The sequence below is a fragment of the Podarcis vaucheri genome (genome assembly GCF_965113315.1).
Source record: "Podarcis vaucheri genome assembly, chromosome: 11".
Lineage (NCBI taxonomy): Eukaryota > Metazoa > Chordata > Lepidosauria > Squamata > Lacertidae > Podarcis > Podarcis vaucheri.
Genome location: NC_138749.1, coordinates 11,522,839 through 11,540,049, shown reverse-complemented (window position 1 = coordinate 11,540,049; position 17,211 = coordinate 11,522,839). Strand labels below are relative to the sequence as shown.

At 45.3% G+C, this 17,211-nt stretch overlaps 1 protein-coding gene across 3 annotated transcripts in view; it reads left to right on the top strand.

The window, feature by feature from the left end:
* Nucleotides 1-17,211, top strand: part of MYO5B (myosin VB) — a 294,157-nt gene that overhangs the window by 150,500 nt on the left and 126,446 nt on the right. For all 3 annotated transcript variants that reach the window (XM_082241748.1, XM_082241750.1, XM_082241749.1), the window contains exons 6-7: nucleotides 12,071-12,214; nucleotides 13,547-13,628. In XM_082241748.1, coding sequence (XP_082097874.1) covers nucleotides 12,071-12,214; nucleotides 13,547-13,628 — 226 coding nt within the window. The remainder of the gene's footprint in view (nucleotides 1-12,070; nucleotides 12,215-13,546; nucleotides 13,629-17,211) is intronic.

Here is a 17,211-nt window from a genome sequence, read left to right as displayed (position 1 = left end):
CTGTTCCAATGGCAGCCCCCTGACATTCATGCTCTAGTTTCTGCAGCTGTGCATAGACGGACCAGAGGGTGGCTCCATCCCCCCTTCTGAGTTGCCAAGGTTTATAGTCTGGGGCATGACATGAACCAGATGCTTTGGACTACGACTCTTGTCATCCCTGACCATTGGCCACGCTACCTGGGTATGATGGAAACTGCAGTGCACAGTGCCTGTTGGAGAATACTGCTCAAAGAGCTTACAGATGGGCTGGAAGAGCAGCAGGGTGTAAGAGAGGGAGGATCAACACAGTCCAAGCACCTTGCAGTGGCTCAGGAGTCTATGAAGCTCGCTCTGTTTGGGCTTCCCTATACGCTGGGCTCTGGAATGATCTTAGTAGCCCCCTTGTGCTCCCTGCATCATTGCGGAGGCTGGAGCTGAATCTAATATCTGTGCCCCAAGTTTTCGTTCTCCTGCACTGACAGAGGTTTCTTTATCAACTGCTCCAGTTTCTGAGTACTCTCTTCCTTTTGCTCCTGAAAATAAATGAGCGCTCTACTGCCAACTCTAATTTTCAAATTCGTAGTGATAAGAGAATTAATTGCCGCGTGTGTGGCAGACTCTGTTAGATGTCTGCCAGCTTGGCTAGTGTTGCCCAGCCTCCTCTTTCCCCCATTAAAGAGAGATGCTGAAGCTTTTCTGCTATAAGCTCTGGCTGGCAGCCAATACAAGGCTGTCTTGAATCTTTTAAGCTGAACCCTGCATTCAGGTCTGGCCTTTAAAGCATAGCCATTGTGCACTTTTAAGCATGCACTGATATGCGGCTATCAGAGAAAGTAGCAATGCCACCCTCGTGCCTTTTGCAAGGACTTGTACCATTTGACAAGTAGCCTTTTGAAATTTGGAAGAGCCTTGGATGCTGCTTAAATTAACCCAAAAGCTTTGCTGTGTTCGGGCCAAGGTCCTGTCTAGTCTCGCATAGTTTTTCCAGTTGCAGGGTTGGAACACCTTGAGCAGGTAAAAGTGTTAGGATTGTTTCAGACAGATTGTGATTGTCTCTGTTTGCTATGGGGCAAAATAAGTTGGCTGCAATGAGGGATGGGGCAAAAACTTGCCCATACTGTGCTCCCTTCTACTGCTTCTGTTAGCAGAGGCAAGCATCACCCTGTCATCAGTGGTGTGTTTGATTGAAGCCCTTTCTCTTTTTGTGATACAAGGAGGTGAATTAATTTACCCCCATAGGAATGCATAGAAACAGTACTGTGGATGCAAATCCTGCTTTGGTATGCCTGATTATAGTGACCAAGCCACAAAAGACAGGGATGCCATGAGGACAGGCTGTGGATGTGGGTACACTAACAGAGACTTAATTGTGTGCCCCCTGGGGAATGCAATGTCCTCTGTTTGTTGCAGGGAATCAGTTTCGATTTTGCAGTGTTCGGTTTCTTGGTATGTGGAACCCAATGCTAACACGGTACTTCAGAGAAGATATTTCCGGTGCAGAATAAAAATGCATTTTTATCTTCCGATCTGTACATGAGATGCTTCTGGGAACATAACTGAAAAACAGGAACTCTCAAATTGCATTTATTCTGGGAGTCTTCATTGCTGCCTTAAATTACAAATTAAAAAACACCGATTGTGTGATGAGATTCTGTTAAGTCTGCTTACCTGCTATCGAGCCCAGGGAAGATCTTATTCTTAACGGTGCTGCTAATCTGTCCCTGGGCCGTGCTTCCGTTTTCCTTTCCGAGAGTGGTTTGTTCTCTGCCACTCTCCTGTGTTTTATGACGGTGTTTGCAGAAGACGGTTCTGTCTGCAACAATCACATAATTGCTTCCTTCCTCCCTATTCTGTTAAACACAGATGATCGGATCCGAATGACAGTAATTGAGATTCTATGTGATGGTTGTATAAAGCTGCGATCCCTGCGGGATTGTGTTCTCATGGCAGATTTTTTAATTTAAGAGAGCGCTGATGAGAGGATGGAATTAGCAAAACCAGATACCATAACTCAGACGTGAGGAGGTGAATCCCCAATGAGGGAACCTCACAGGGAGCTTAGTTAGGTGGTGCGAATCAAAGGAGCGACAAGCACAAAACACATTCTGTCGCTTGCACTATAACTTAAATGATTTAATTAGGGGTGTTCTGAAATTTCTTAACCGTGTTTCTGTCAGCGGGAGTTGAGAAGTGCTTTCTGTTTTGTTTACAATGCTCTTTGCCGACCTTTTCGGGTTGTCCCAATGCCGTTTCTCTCAATGCCAATTTTCATATTATTTGCCCTCACCATCACCTGGGCTGGGCTGTTCCATGTATTTTTGTCGACAATCTCACAGACTTGCATAAGCATGCGTCACCACAGCCAGTCAGGTTAAATGGCAGCAGAGACAAAAGAGACTAAGGGCAGCCAGGACACAGGAGGAGGAGGAAAATGGTATCAGGAAACAGCTGCCGTTGCCACCACAAGAATAAAATGGTACTCATCAAAACAAGGTTAATGTTCAGTACCCACCCCACTGCCCAGTAATTGGGCTGCGCCAGTAGTTGAGAAGCTCTTTCAGCTCAAAGGCACAATCTCTCTTGGGCAACATCCCAGTGGCAGGCAGGGCCAGATGCAAAACTGGGTGGAACCTTAGATGTGACTCATCTTTGTACAGTAGGCTTCATTTCAGCCATGCACAAAAAAGGTCAGAGGTGTCCACACACACACACACACACACACACACACCGCATCTGTCTAGCCAGGCAATGAAGGGCATCGTCATAGTCCAAATACACATTCTAGCCAAGCAGAAGCACTCAAGGAGGGTATGAAGCAAGACATGGGAGAAGTGTAACTTTTGCCACTTCAGTTTTTGAATTTAAGGTATCATTTCTGTGACAAAGTCATGGTGACGCAGGCAGTCCCCTGGACCACCTCGTGCAGAATGCCTTGTTCTGTGAAAGGACCTCTCCCTCAGAGTGAGGCGGGAGACAGGGGCTTGAGGATGGTGGCCCCCAGCCTATGTGATTAAACAAGAATCCCTTCCCCTTATGAGTCAGAAATGTCGTTTTAAGGACTTAAGCTGTGGATTTAAGGCTGTGTGGAGATAAACTTTCGAACCAAAGCACGTTTTAAGAAGAGCGTGGAATGTGTAAGAGCTTGGGAATGACGCAGTTAAAAATGCCGTTGCCATATTGGGAAGTTCTGTCGGAGGTCTTGAGTCTGGGAGGAGAAAGAGAGAAATAGAGCTGTTTATATATTGTGGGTTAAACTCCTCAGTGGGACTTAAGAGCGACAGCTTTACGAGACTATGATGGAAAGAGTGATGTTATCTATGAAGGAGACAATATATGGAAACCATCTTGATTTGAGGATTGGAAGAACGGAAAATTCACACAGGACTATTATTACTATTGGTGTTTATCGGCTTAAGGAGACTATCAGAAGAGATCATAAAGAAAAAAGAGAAAATACATGAACAAGATGTGATGTGGAAACAGCAAGATAAGATGGGATAGAACTATGAACTTTGTTTGAACTGATTTGGACTGATTGGGACATTAACGCAGCAGCAAAAAGATGATCAGAATCCCCCTTCGGATCTTGAAATATGGGTCCCCCCCCCCAACAAAATTTAAAATTCGGCTTTGTAATTCGGAATTTATGTGATATGATTTAATTTGATGTGATTGGCCAGTTAATAAAAATTATTTTTTTAAAAAACGAGGATGGTGGCCCCCAGGATTGCAGTGACAAAACAGATAACGAGTAAGGGGATGGAGGGAGGAGAGAATGAGCTGGGGCCACAGTGGCAGAAGAGGGGAGGCAAGCAGAAGATGACTTTGTGGAGCTAAGCAGGAGGTTCCTGGGCGGCTTTGTGGGCCAAACAGTCAAGGAAGCAGGGCGAGGCACAAATTCGCTGCCTCCTGCCTCTGCTGCCTGAGGCAGTTGCCTCATTTCGCTTCCTGATAGAGCCAGCCCTGATGCAAAGGATAATTGTTCAGGCTTGGAAAAAAAACCTTTAAGAGGTATAAACCTGAGAAGATGAATCTCTTACTTCAAAACAAGGTAAAGCTAGAAAAGCCACTTTTTTGTGGAATTTTTGCAAAGCTCAGGTGAGTGTCTCTGCCATTTTGCTGTGATGTTGGGTCCTTGGCAAATTTCGCGACAAGCAGGTCAAGTCCACACTGCTGTTGTGAAGGGCAGGCAGCACTGAAGCAATTTTATCTCTGAAGATTGCATGGTAGATTCCTAACCTGAGAACTTGACACCACTCCTACTTTTTTGTTTTTTTGCAGCCTTTGAAGCAGCTTCATCGCGACCCTCCTCAAGGTCACTTTTATGCATTTAGATGTTTAATAAAAACCTTGTTCATACAGTGTTACCTTGGTTTGCAACCGTTTTGGGTTACAACCATTTTGGATTACAACCACGTCAAACCCTGAAGTGTGTGTCCCTCTTTTTTTGGATTATAACCCCTTTTTTGGGATTACAACCATTTTTTTTTTTTAAGCCCCATTGGCAAAAGCGTGCCTTAGGTTACAACCTGTTTTGGTTTACAACCGGACCTCCGGAACGGATTATGGTTGTAAACCATGGTATCACTACTTCACAAACTATGATGAAAAGGAGAGGTTGTTTTCAGAAATGTTAATATCATTATCATCATCTTCCTTGCAGGATTTCAGGCACAAAATATATACCCTTTTTAGCTTCAGTTATGGCCTGGGATTGTAAATCTTGTTTTAAAGCACTCAAGGATTTCTTTGGGCGACTCTGTGATTGGCTCAGCACATTTTGAAGTGAAGCGGTGAATGGCAAGTGGCAATGACAATATTGTGTGGGTGGGGCAGAGCTTGGAATTCATGGAAGCCAAAGTGACGTTTTGTACCAGTCATCCACTCGCCATGTGCAAAACTTCAGAAGGGAGCCCCACAAAGGAATGAGGTGGTAGAATGGACCATAGTGCTTTGAACTGCTGGCAGAATGATATATTTTTTGAATGCTGCCATATGTAACTCCCATGCCCCCAAACAAATGCTTCCTGAAAGCAGTAAAATAGCACTTGTGTTTGGTTTTTTTAATAGTAAATTTTATTAGTATTTTCCACACAACAAAACCCAAAAAATAACAATACACAAAACACAAAAACAAGCATATAAAAAAACAAATCCAGATCTTACAAATTAATAATATAAACACTAAAAAGGATAACAAACGTTGACTTCCACCAATCCCACAGCGCCTCCTTTACCTCTCATTGTATCTTCCTGTTTTCCTTATCATCTCTATCCTGACATCTAGATATAAATCCCTCTTTCTTATCCTTTCACTTCACAAGGTTATTCCAGACTCAGCCAGATTTCTGTCCTCAAACCTTGGCCTTTAAGGTATTCCTTTAGGCACTCCCATTCCTTTTTCACTTCACTTTTTGGTTTTTGTCTTATTATATCTGTCAATTTGGCTAATTCTAAATATTCTGAAAGCTTACATAACCATTCTCCCCTAGCACTTGTGAATTTTCTAAGAGTCTTCACTGTTTTTGCTGCAACAGATTAATATGACCGCCCTTCTGGAAATTTTTGCTCTGCTGCGCAGTAGTTCTACTTTTCAATGTGTGTTTTGTGGAGTAACATTAAAAACTTGCATTCTGGAGTGCTGCAGCCTACTTCTTCATGGGAGACTCCTTGTCTTACCACTGCACCATGGTGTTATATTCTGTTACTGGGGAAATAGCACCCACTAGGTGGCTCCCTCTACAAATATGACTGTAGTCTTGGCAAAATTCTCACTTCAGAATTTGATTTGTGCACACACCGCCTCATTTTGTCAGTAGTTGGTCCCACAGACTTTTAATGGGGCAGGAAAACCTTTGAACCACTGCTTATAACTTCAAATGATGACAGAATGCCTTCCTCAACAAGCCTGAACGAAGTACACCAGTAGTTCTCACCCAGAATGGAAAGAAATATATGATAAGCTTCTTTAAAAATTGGAATGAAAAGGAGTCAATGTGCTAATCTTCAGCATTTTAAAATTTTCTGTCCCTGTGGCAATTTTTAGCACATTTTTAGACCTCATCAGGTAAATTCAGGTAGGCAAAATTTCAAGTCATTGGCCCAACATTTTTCCATTTTCATAAGTTTACATAATTTTGAGGCCTACAATGGCTCTTTCCCTCTAATTATGAGTGCCCACAATATTTCTCTGTGAAGTGCTATAAACCAGAACATGCCACTTCTACTGCATGTGTGAAACTGGACTTATGCAGATAAAGTTTGAGAACTATGAGGCACAGAGTTTAGCTTGCTCATACATACATACAATCAATCAATCAATCAATCAATCAATCAGTGAGCATTGTTAAGTTAAGCTAACTGGAAATAATTCTGTGGCAGGGGCAGGGGCTCCACGGCAGTGAACAGGTCCAGGCAAAGTAAGCCTTGCCGACCCCTGCTTTAAACCATGCTTGAACAGGAAATCTCTTAAACTAGAACGGGGAACAGGGGGGACTCCCAAGAGACTGCGTTAAAAACTGGCAGCGATCTACCCCCTTTTGGGGGGTTCAGGTCAAAGTTGTTCAGCTTTTTTGGGAAGCCAAAGTAGTTGAGTTTCTTTGGGGGGGGAGCGAGTGATCTACCGCTGATCTACCAAAGACGTCCAGTGATCTACCAGTAGATCACGATCTACCCGTTGGACATGCCTGAATTAAAGGACTCCTCTCTGTGAAATGGGACACATGGCCGCCACTTTTATATGTCAAATTGATGTGTGGCAGGATGTCCTTTGCTTCCCATTAAGAGGAAATGCACTTTCCGTGCATTATGCAGGGAGGTGACCTGGGGTAGCCGCCGCTTCTCTGTTCTGTTCACTGACTCCTGCTATTAGGTCTCCTTTCCTTGCATGGAGAGGCAAGGAAAAAAGAATTTGCATCTCTTTCTCCTGGAGAGGCTTGAGGCTTTTTGCCCAATTTGTAAACACAACAGACTCCTCTGCCTGTGTAATCTCAGTTCTCCTGCTGTCAGATGGCATAAAGTCTCACATCTCGTCTTACTCTGCAGCCTAGACTTGGGTCGCAGCGCAGCTAGCTGGAGTGCCGGGGAGGTCCAGGGTCAAATTCCTGCTCAGCTATGAAGCTACCTCTCCGTCAAACCCTTCCTCACAGGGTTGTTGTGAAAATAAAATTGAGGAGTTGGGAATGGCCCAATTTTTATCTAATGATAGGTTTTCATACAAGAAGAGTGGCATAAAGATGTAAACGATAAAAACAACTACAGTGCTACCTCGGGTTACATACGATTCAGGTTACATACGCTGCAGGTTACAGACCCCGCTAACCCAGAAATAGTGCTTCAGGTTAAGAACTTTGCTTCAGAAATCGTGCTCCGGCAGCGCTGCAGCAGCAGGAGGCCCCATTAGCTAAAGTGGTGCTTCAGGTTAAGAATAGTTTCAGGTTAAGAACGGACCTCCGGAACGAATTAAGTACTTAACCCGAGGTACCACTGTATTACAACCATTCACATATATAACACTTTTAAAAAATCTTATGTTTTAAAAAATACCTGAAAAGCAGATAGATGACATAAATAGGGAGAAGTCTTTCCCATTTAAAATATTGACTCCATTATTTTTATGGTCAGTATAATACCATCATATAAAAGGTAGGTGTCTATATATACTAAAAATGCCCGATAATTTAAGTTGATACCCAACATTAGTCATGCACAGAGTAAACCCACTGGAATCGGTAATAGGAAGTCTGCTAATTTCAATGGGTTTACTCTGAATGTGATTTAGAGAGATATCATCCTCAGAGTTTACTTTCACTCCCTTTCCGTGTAAGAAGCGAAAGGTTGCTGTAATGGGAATTGGGGTTGCTTGTGCGTAAACTGCAAACTGCTCCAAGCTAGCCGTATAGCTAAAACTTTCCCTGGTTTGACAGCCCTTGAAACGCGACTGTCTTAGTCACTGGCAGAATCCGTCAGTGGGCGGGACCTAAATTTCTTCCAACATAAAAGTTGCTTGACTCCATGTCTCCTCCTAGATTCTCTGCGTGGAAGCCTTCTGCGCAGCGTGGGCGTGCCAAGCGGAGGTCCGGTGCTCTCTCCGCTGATTTCACTGGAAGAGTCTCTGAGACTCCCCTCCGCCTTGCTCTCGGCTTCCCCTTTCTCCCTGGTGTCCCCTGGATTTCTTTCCCCCATGGAAGCTCTCTCTCTCTCTCCTTGCTAGTTCCCTCCCCTGCATCACTGGAGCAACTTACCTCTCCTCTTCCCTCTGATGGCAGTTCCCTGACAGTTGCCTACAGAATATAAGGCATCTGGTTTCTCTAATCCAGAGGTCCTCAGACTTTTTAAGCAGGGAGCCAGTTCACTGTCCCTCAGACACTGTTGGGGGCCGAATTAGAGGTTTTTTTAAAAAAATGAACGAATTGCTATGCACACTGCACATGTTTTATTTGTAGTGCACACAAAAAAGGGAAAAACAATACAATATTTAAAATGAAGAATGATTTTAACCAAAATAACTTATAAGTACAGTGTACTCTGGTTGTGAACGGAATCCATTCCGGAGGCCCGTTCGCAACATAAAAAGCCCGCAACCTGAAGCGCCGTGTCTGCACAGGTGCGTGGCGCGATTCGGTGCTTGTGCGCATGCGCGAAGCGCGAGTGGCGAAACCCGGAAGTAACCCTTTCTGGTACTTCCGGGTCGCTGCGGGACCCAACCTTAAAAAAGCGTAACATGAAGCAAACGTAACATGAGGTAGGACTGTATTTCAGTGGGAAGTATGGGCTTGCTTTTGGCTAATGACATGGTCAATATCTGGTTCCATACCTGGTCGTGGCTGACCCCCGACCAAGGAGGCTGGGGGAGAGCTGCCCGTCTCAATTCTGAGGTGGGGCCCCCTCCCACCTGTTCTGCCAGGCGGCAGAATGAGGCTCCCTGCCCCCAAAATGGCCACTTCCCTGTCCTGCTTCAGAGCGCAACAGCTGAAAAGGGAAGGTGGGGGGCGACCAACCTCCCCCCCCCCTGCAGCTGCCTCACCCGAGTCGCTTGCCTTGCTCTTCACAGCCTAAGGAACTTTCAGCCATGGGCCATAGGAGAGAGAGAGCGCAAAAGCGCTGGCCTGCCTGTTGCGTGTGCGCAGGATCACATCGTTCTTCTCTTGCACGCGCACCATCTCCTCTCCCCACAACCAACCAACCAACCACTCATAGTGGGAAATTTTTTTGCGGGAAATTCCCTTATTCCAGCGCCGTTTCCCGCGCTTCCTGCTGCTATCCTGGATTGTTAGATATCCCGTAGACTGTCTCCGGGACAGGTGAGGCTGCTGATCCCTTATTTTCAAATCTGAAAGTTGACAGCTATGCAACCACTCGCAGTATCAATGGAGGCCAGATGCAGAAGTCGCGCTTGCGCACGGGACACCACACTTCCCTTCACCATAGACCTGTTAGACAGCGGCGGGTTCTGCAATTGCCAGGCAGGCCAGGTTCAGGACCCTGGTGGTCCGGATCTGGCCTGCGTACTGTAGTTTGAGGACCCCTGCTCTAATCCTTTGTACGTGTTAATTTATATGCGTTCACACACACACCCGCATTGTAACACTATCCCGGTTCTCCAAATGCCAGGGTGCTATTGCTGAAGAGGCATTATTCTGCCACTTCCATCCATGCTGCTATTAGAAGAAGAAGAAGAGTTTGGATTTGATATCCCGCCTTTCACTCCCCTTCAGGAGTCCCAAAGCGACTAACATTCTCCTTTCCCTTCCTCCCCCACAACAAACACTCTGTGAGGTGAGTGGGGCTGAGAGACTTCAGAGAAGTGTGACTGGCCCAAGGTCACCCAGCAGCTGCATGTGGAGGAGCGGAGACACGAACCCGGTTTCCCAGATTACGTGACTACCGCTCTTAACCACTACACCACACTGGCTCTTATTAAAGAAACTATCAGATAGTTTGCAGCAAATCAATAAAATTGTCTCTGGAGCCTATCATTATCCTCACCCTCTCCTCTGAGTGGTGAGGCGTTCCTAAGGGCACATGCTTAGCCAGCCTTGATTTTCTTTGGAAAGAGGTCATTGGAAGCTTATGGCGCGTTGTGATATTTGAGTTTATTTTCAAGTATGCCGCTTGAGGAAAGGTGCAAGTGCATCCAGCTACCCTAAAAAATATCAGCATTTGCTAGAAGCTCAGGCTGAGAGAAATGCATGTCCTCTTGGTATGTCGTCTCCATTCAGAGGACTTGAGGAAGATCATCTAGTACAGGGGTAGTCAACCTTTTTATACCTACCGCCCACTAATGCATCTTTCTTGATGGTGAAATTTTCTTACCGCCCTGAAGTGGAGGCATGAGGCAGGAGTTGGTAATGCAGGTGAGCTGTGCACAAGCAAGCTGCCAGCTTGCTCTGTCGAGGCTCTTTTTATTAACACAATATGCAAAACCAGTCAGGTACATTTTGGACTGTGACCTTTACACATCTTCCAATCCCGAGATCGAGGGGTGGTACAAAGTTATTTTGGCACCTGTTTCCACCGCTTCACTTTCCCCTTGCACAATGTATGACGAAGGAGACAAAGGTCACAGACAGGGCACGGCAGACTACTAAGAGAGCAAAAGGTTAGATCGAGGGCATGATGTTCAGACAGCTGTGGTTTGTCTGCGGGTGGAAGTGTTCTCCACACCCGGCGGTCATTCCTTCACCGCCCACCAGTGCTCAATGGAAGGAGATTCAGCTTGTGCCATAGAACCCCCCTACCGCCCACCTAGAATCCTGAAAGCCCACTAGTGGGCTGTAGGGACCAGGTTGACAACCCCTGATCTGTTAATTCATTCCTTGGGGACACAACACCTGAAATCAGAGGCTTAAGGAGCAGCGTGGGACTGTTTTCCTAGCAGCCCTGCACTGCTCTTTGAACCTCCGGTCTTCAGAGATCCAAAGAGCAGCTCTGGGCAGGAGAAGCGCTTTCCATTGAAAGGAAGCCACATCCCCCTCCGTTAGCAAGGATGGCTCAAGGAGATTACCTGGCTGTAGCAAAGAGTGGGAGCACACCGTCCCCCAACAAAGGGGAACCATCAGGAGCTCGCTCTTAAGCTCCTGGCTGTAACTTCCAACGCCCCACTCTTACCTTGCCCACACCTGACATCATACCTGAACGTGACTTTCTCAAAAGAGTCTTAAAAGCCAGTGGCATTTTAGTTTCCAGATAAGCCCATTTTTAAAACTCATAGATATTCATCGTTCTTCTGCCACTGGCCATCCGGTGAGCAGAACTTGACAGAATGTATATGGAGCGGGTTGTGTGTGTGTGTGTGTGTGTGTGTGTGGTTACTTTCCTCAATCTCTCCTCCCTCCTCTTTTCTGTTCTGTGCATGTGTACAGGTCTTGCACAAGACCTCTATATTATTTTTATTTTTAAAGCGAAAAAAGCTGGTGCATGTTTTACCCTGTGGAGATTTTGAGCAAGCAACTCCTCCTAGCCCAGGTAGTTGGAAATCAAACATGCCTTCCACGTGTGGGAATTGGTGGGAACAAGCCCTCGCATATGGTTTGTGCTTCTGAGAGCCAAGTGCCTAGGTTGTGTTCAGGTGAGGAAGGGAAATAAGCAGGGATGTCGTGATACAGGCTGTTATTTTTTACTTATTGGATTTTCATAGTAAGGGGAGACACACATCTAATGGCGAAAGGCAACCTGCTCATTATGATGACAACAGCATTGTGTGTACTCTGCAATTTCAAATCTGGAATCAGCACTTCTTGTTCATGAGCAATTCCAGAATAAACTCTCACCTGGAACCCCATAACTCTTTAAAAGGGTGTTGCAGTATGCATTGGTTGCTCTCAAAAGCAGTCCTGTAAAATAGATCGCTCTTGCTCCCATTTTTCAGACCTGAAGCTGTAGGATAGTGCTGTAGTCATGTTGAAGAGCGCACAACTTAACATCCAAGACGTTTTGCCATCTCTGTCTGCCTTTATCTCTCTTCCTTTTAATGTAACCATGTTTGTTTATTTATAGGCAACTGCAAGTTTCTTGTGTTTACTTAAGAGAGGATGTACGTTCTTGCAAAAAGGATCTTTCTTCCCCTAATACTTTATTCTGTTGCATAAAGGCGATCGGCAATGCGAAAACAACTCGAAATGACAATAGCAGTCGCTTTGGGAAATACATTCAGATTGGCTTTGACAAAAGATACCATATCATCGGCGCCAACATGAGGACATACCTACTGGAGAAATCGAGAGTTGTGTTCCAGGTTAGTTTGATTCTCATTTTGGACAATATTTTCCTGTGGGTCTGAGCAACATGAAACAGCAGTCGTGCATTGACACCCACCCACTGCCCAGTGGTGGGTGATACCTATAGCTCTCTTCAGACATTATGAGCTGTCCAACTTGTCTCTGCTTTTCTCCCCCCACACCCAGGCCATGCCCCACAGCGTTTCTCTTAGCCTAACTAAAGAGGGCTGTTTACTGTGTAATTGCTTCATTTGATCCTGCCTTTTCTATGCCTATCTCTGCAGGGGAGATGTAGTTCTGGACTGCTGTGTCCAGTGCAGTTCTGCTCTATGTGGGGCAGTGGTTAGAGTGCCAGACTGGCTCAAGGCCACCCAGTGAAGATCAGAATTCAGATTCCCACTTGGCCATGAATTTCACTGGGTGGCCTTGAGCCAGTCACTCACTCTCAGCCTAACCCCCCTTGCAAGATTGTTGTGAGGATAAAACAGGGAGGAGGAGAACAACAACTGTGTATGCCAACTTGGGGGGAAAGGTGGAATATAAATGCAAATATATATATTTAGTGGAAGTTTAGTGGTCCAAATGTCCCTTCAGTTGTCCAGCTCCGAGGGCCTTCTGGTGGTTCACTCACTGCGAGAAGTGATATTACAGGGAACTAGGCAGAGGGCCTTCTTGGTAGTGGCACCGGGCAGAACGATGGGGGTGGAGACTTTCCTTCAGGTATAATTACGGAGGGTCAGATAAAGAGAGACATCCGTACATATGAGCAACTAAGGACAGAGAATATATTTTCCCCCAATAGCGAATTCATTCTCTGAGAGTTGATTCTTAAGTAGCCGAAACAGCACCATCGATGCGCAAGAGGTAACCTCAAGGTTTGTGGAAGTAGAAAAAAGCTCTTAGAATAAAATCTCCCCAGCTGTTCTAACACACTACAGTCCTATAAGGCTTAAAAGAGGCTATACCAGAAGCAGCGATTTTGAATCTGCTCTCAGACACATTTGAAAGCACTGCAGTTCACATTTTAAATGTGCATTAGCATTATTAAGAAGTAAAGGTTCTTCCCTCCTAAACTCCTTAGAGAAGTAAAGACATTATTCATTGCTAGGACTTGAGCAGGTCCACCACCAGATGTTATCAAGAACCCAAACTTGAACAAGCTGAGTTATTTATAATCCGTAAACTGTCAGAAGTCATGTAAATAAAGCAATACAAATCCTTAACTGGCATCTGTGGATGTGTGTGGAATCTGTGGCATGGATATGTCTGGAGTAGGGGGAAAGAGGGTGTTCCAGGTTATGCTTAATGCAAGCTCTTATCTCTGAAACGAAATCTGTCTTACTCCTCAGGCAGATGATGAGAGAAATTATCACATCTTCTATCAGCTATGTGCCTCTGCCAGTCTTCCAGAATTTAAAGAACTCTCCCTAAGTGAGTATATTATCCTTGAGTATTCGGTCACTCTTATCATATGCTTCCTTATTCTTTGCACTGTGAGATACTTGATCTGAAATTCCATCTAATCAGTTCCTGGATTTTGCAGCCAAGAAATGGAATCCAGGGTGGGACTATGTGCAAGGAAAAGAGGCGGGGCTATGCAGATCCTGGCCGACTGGGTCTCCGTGTTGGCCCATTTAGTTCTACAGACGCAGTAAATTGTCCAGTCCTCTGCCTCCATCGCATCCTCAAATAGCCGTCTAGCAAAGTTTCTCTGTATTGTCCGGTGTCTGTTAACATCTACTCCAAGGAATGGCATTTTAGACATTTTGGACACCCTCTGTGAATGAAGTCACTTGCCTTTGTAGCAATCTCCATGTGACATCAAGACTTACTGCAGACTCTAGTGAGGTGTGCAGTTCAGTGTCTGCTTCGGTTGATGCAGTTTCAGTTGATGCAAGCAATGTGTGTTCCTTGCACCTCTTCGCTTATTAAAGCTTACTGTTTGGGTATGACTGAGTGGGTCCAGGGAGAGAGTTGTTTTGGACATCCTGAAAGAGGTGGTGATCCAACCAGTCCTGAAAAAAGGCCACCCTAGATCCATTCATTTGTGACAACTACCACCTGGTTGCAAATATCTCCCTTTTTAGGGACTGCATACTGGGTCAACACATTGCCTCACTGTTGAAAAAATTGCAGTGGCTGCTACTTATCTATTGGACTTGAGTTCAAGGTGCTGGTTTTGGTATATAAAGCTCTATGCAGTTTGGGACCAGGGTACCTGAAATATTTTCTCACCCCTTATATACTCAGTTGACCACTGAACTCTGCAGGAGAGCTTCTTGCAGATGCCATCTTCTCAGGAGGTCCATTCTGCACAATGCAGAAACTTTAGTGTGGTGGCCTTTAGTGTGGTGGCACCTTCCCTTTGGGATTCCCTCTCCTTCGATATTAGGCAGTCTCTGTCTCTGTACTGAAGACCTTCCCCTTCCAACAAGTCTTTTCAGTTGAGCTCTTTCACACTCATTGTCTAAAATGGGATTTGATTTATTACATTTCTATCCTGCTTTTCATTTATGCAAATCACAAAGCACCTTACAAACAATACATTAAAATAACTTAACAGACAGCATCTTAAAAAGCAGAGGCATCACCTTGCCAACAAAGGTCCGTATAGTAAAAGCTATGGTTTTCCCAGTATGGAAGTGAGAGCTGGACCATAAAGAAGGCTGATCACCAAAGAATTGATGCTTTTGAATTATGTTGCTGGAGGAGACTCTTGAGAGTCCCATGGACTGCAAGAAGATCAAACGTATCCATTCTTAAGGAAATCAGCCCTGAGTGCCCACTGGAAGGACAGATCCTGAAGCTGAGACTCCAATAATTTGGCCACCTCATGAGAAGAGAAGACTCCCTGGAAAAGACCCTGATGTTGGGAAAGATGGAGGGCACAAGGAAGAAGAAGAAGAAGAGAAGAGTTTGGATTTGATATCCCGCCTTTCACTCCTCTTCAGGAGTCTCAAAGCGGCTAACAATCTCCTTTCCCTTCCTCCCCCACAACAAACACTCTGTGAGGTGAGTGGGGCTGAGAGACTTCAGAGAAGTGTGACTGGCCCAAGGTCACCCAGCAGCTGCATGTGGAGGAGCGGAGACGCGAACCCGGTTCCCCAGATTACGTGACTACCGCTCTTAACCACTACACCACACTGGAAAAGGGGACAACAGAGGACGAGATGGTTGGATAGTGTTCTTGAAGCTACCAGCATGAGTTTGACCAAACTGCGGGAGGCAGTGGAAGATTGGAGTGCCTGGCGTGCTCTGGTCCATGGGGTCACGAAGAGTCGGACACGACTAAACAACTAAACAACAACAACAACAACAGAACATCACAAAGACAACATAAATCATATAAAATAATTAACAGATTTGTGATGACCATCAGGCAATGGCTTTTTCCACCGGCCTTGTCACCACCCCCACTCCCAGCCCCAGCCCTAGGAGCCTTGATAAGGATTGCTCTTAAGATGTCCTTATTGTTTTATCATTTGCCTGGGCTCCTTTGGGAGGCAGGGCAAGGTATAAATTTAATAAATACATACGTACATTTCTTAGGTTTTATTCAGCCTCTGAGCAGTGCGTCCAGCTCAAAACATGTAGGGTGCTCGGTCCCTTTGTCAGCAGTTAACAACACCTGCAAGTTTGGCTTTTTCCTCTGAACATATGAAGAGTCCTCTGGGATCAGGCCAAAGGCTGATCTAGCCCAGCAATCTGTTTTCACAGTGGCCACCCAGATGCTGTCTCTTCGCAGGCAGGACCTGCAGAGCTCCCCCACCCCGCCCCACTTGTGATTTCCAGAATCTGGTACTGAGGGTCATCCTGCCTCCAAGGGTGAAAGTGGAATGTAGACATTGTACATTTGGGTTGCAGCCATAGCATGGCTCTTTATGGCAGCCTTGTCTCCAACAACTCACTTGGCAGCCATAGGCAGTGAGGAATTCTGTGCAGGCAAGTAAGTGAGTGGGCTGCTGGAAGAGGAAAAGACCTGTCCTCTGCCAGTCCACTGGTTTGTGTGTGCAGGTTACAGATGGTACTGATCCTTTTGTCTTTGTTTGAAGATGAAGATTGAACTCAACATGAAAGCCCCCCCCCAAGAAAACCCTAAGATCTAGAACAGGATAGGGGTGGGGTAGGAGAGGCACATATAAACGACCCCCTTGCACAAAGAAAGCCTCTTTTATTCTATTAAGACAGTGGCTCTCAACTCCAGTGTCCGGAGGGGAAACACTTTGTGGAAAAACCTAGAAATCACAGAAAGCTGAGAGCATGAGGAGGCTATTCCCCCTCATGGCATTTAACTGGATGGGGAATATTTGTGTTTTCTCTTTCTCCTCTAAAGCTTTTGAGATGAGAGAGTTTCTATGGCCTCCAGCTGGGCTTTTTCTCTTCGTGGGTGTTTTAGCATTTGTTTCAGAATGGCACGTTTTCTGTTCCAGGGGCAAGAAAGAGCCTTTGACCGAACATTCAAAGGCTGTGCTTGAAATTGCGATGAAATCAAACCAAGGACTCATTCTTGGATACAGATGTAGATATAGCTGCTTTCTCTTTGCATGCATGTTTGTGAATGTGTGTGTGTAACTCATCCATAAGTGAAAGGAAAACAGTGAAAATTTGCAGATTGACCTGAAGCAGAGTAGAATATATATTTTATTTCTTCTTCTTCTTCTTCTTCTTCTTCTTCTTCTTCTTCTTCTTCTTCTTCTTCTTCTTCTTCTTCTTCTTCCTTGCATTCTATTTTTCCTTCAAAGGCTCAGAGTGACAAGGCAGAGAACTCCCAAGACCTGCAGAAAAAGGGGGCGCAATCGACTCCCTCTTCTTTCTTCCCAGTTTTCTGAAGCTAGCTCATGAACTGCTTTAATGTTTCATGTCCTGAGCATAGTGCAAGGTACACTGCTTGTACGAATGTGGAAGCAGGCAGTTCCCACCGATTCTCTCTCTAATACCTGCCTCCCTCTCCCCACCCACCCAATATCCTGTTCCTCTTTTGTTGCTAATTGAACTGGGAGGAAGGAATCACCTT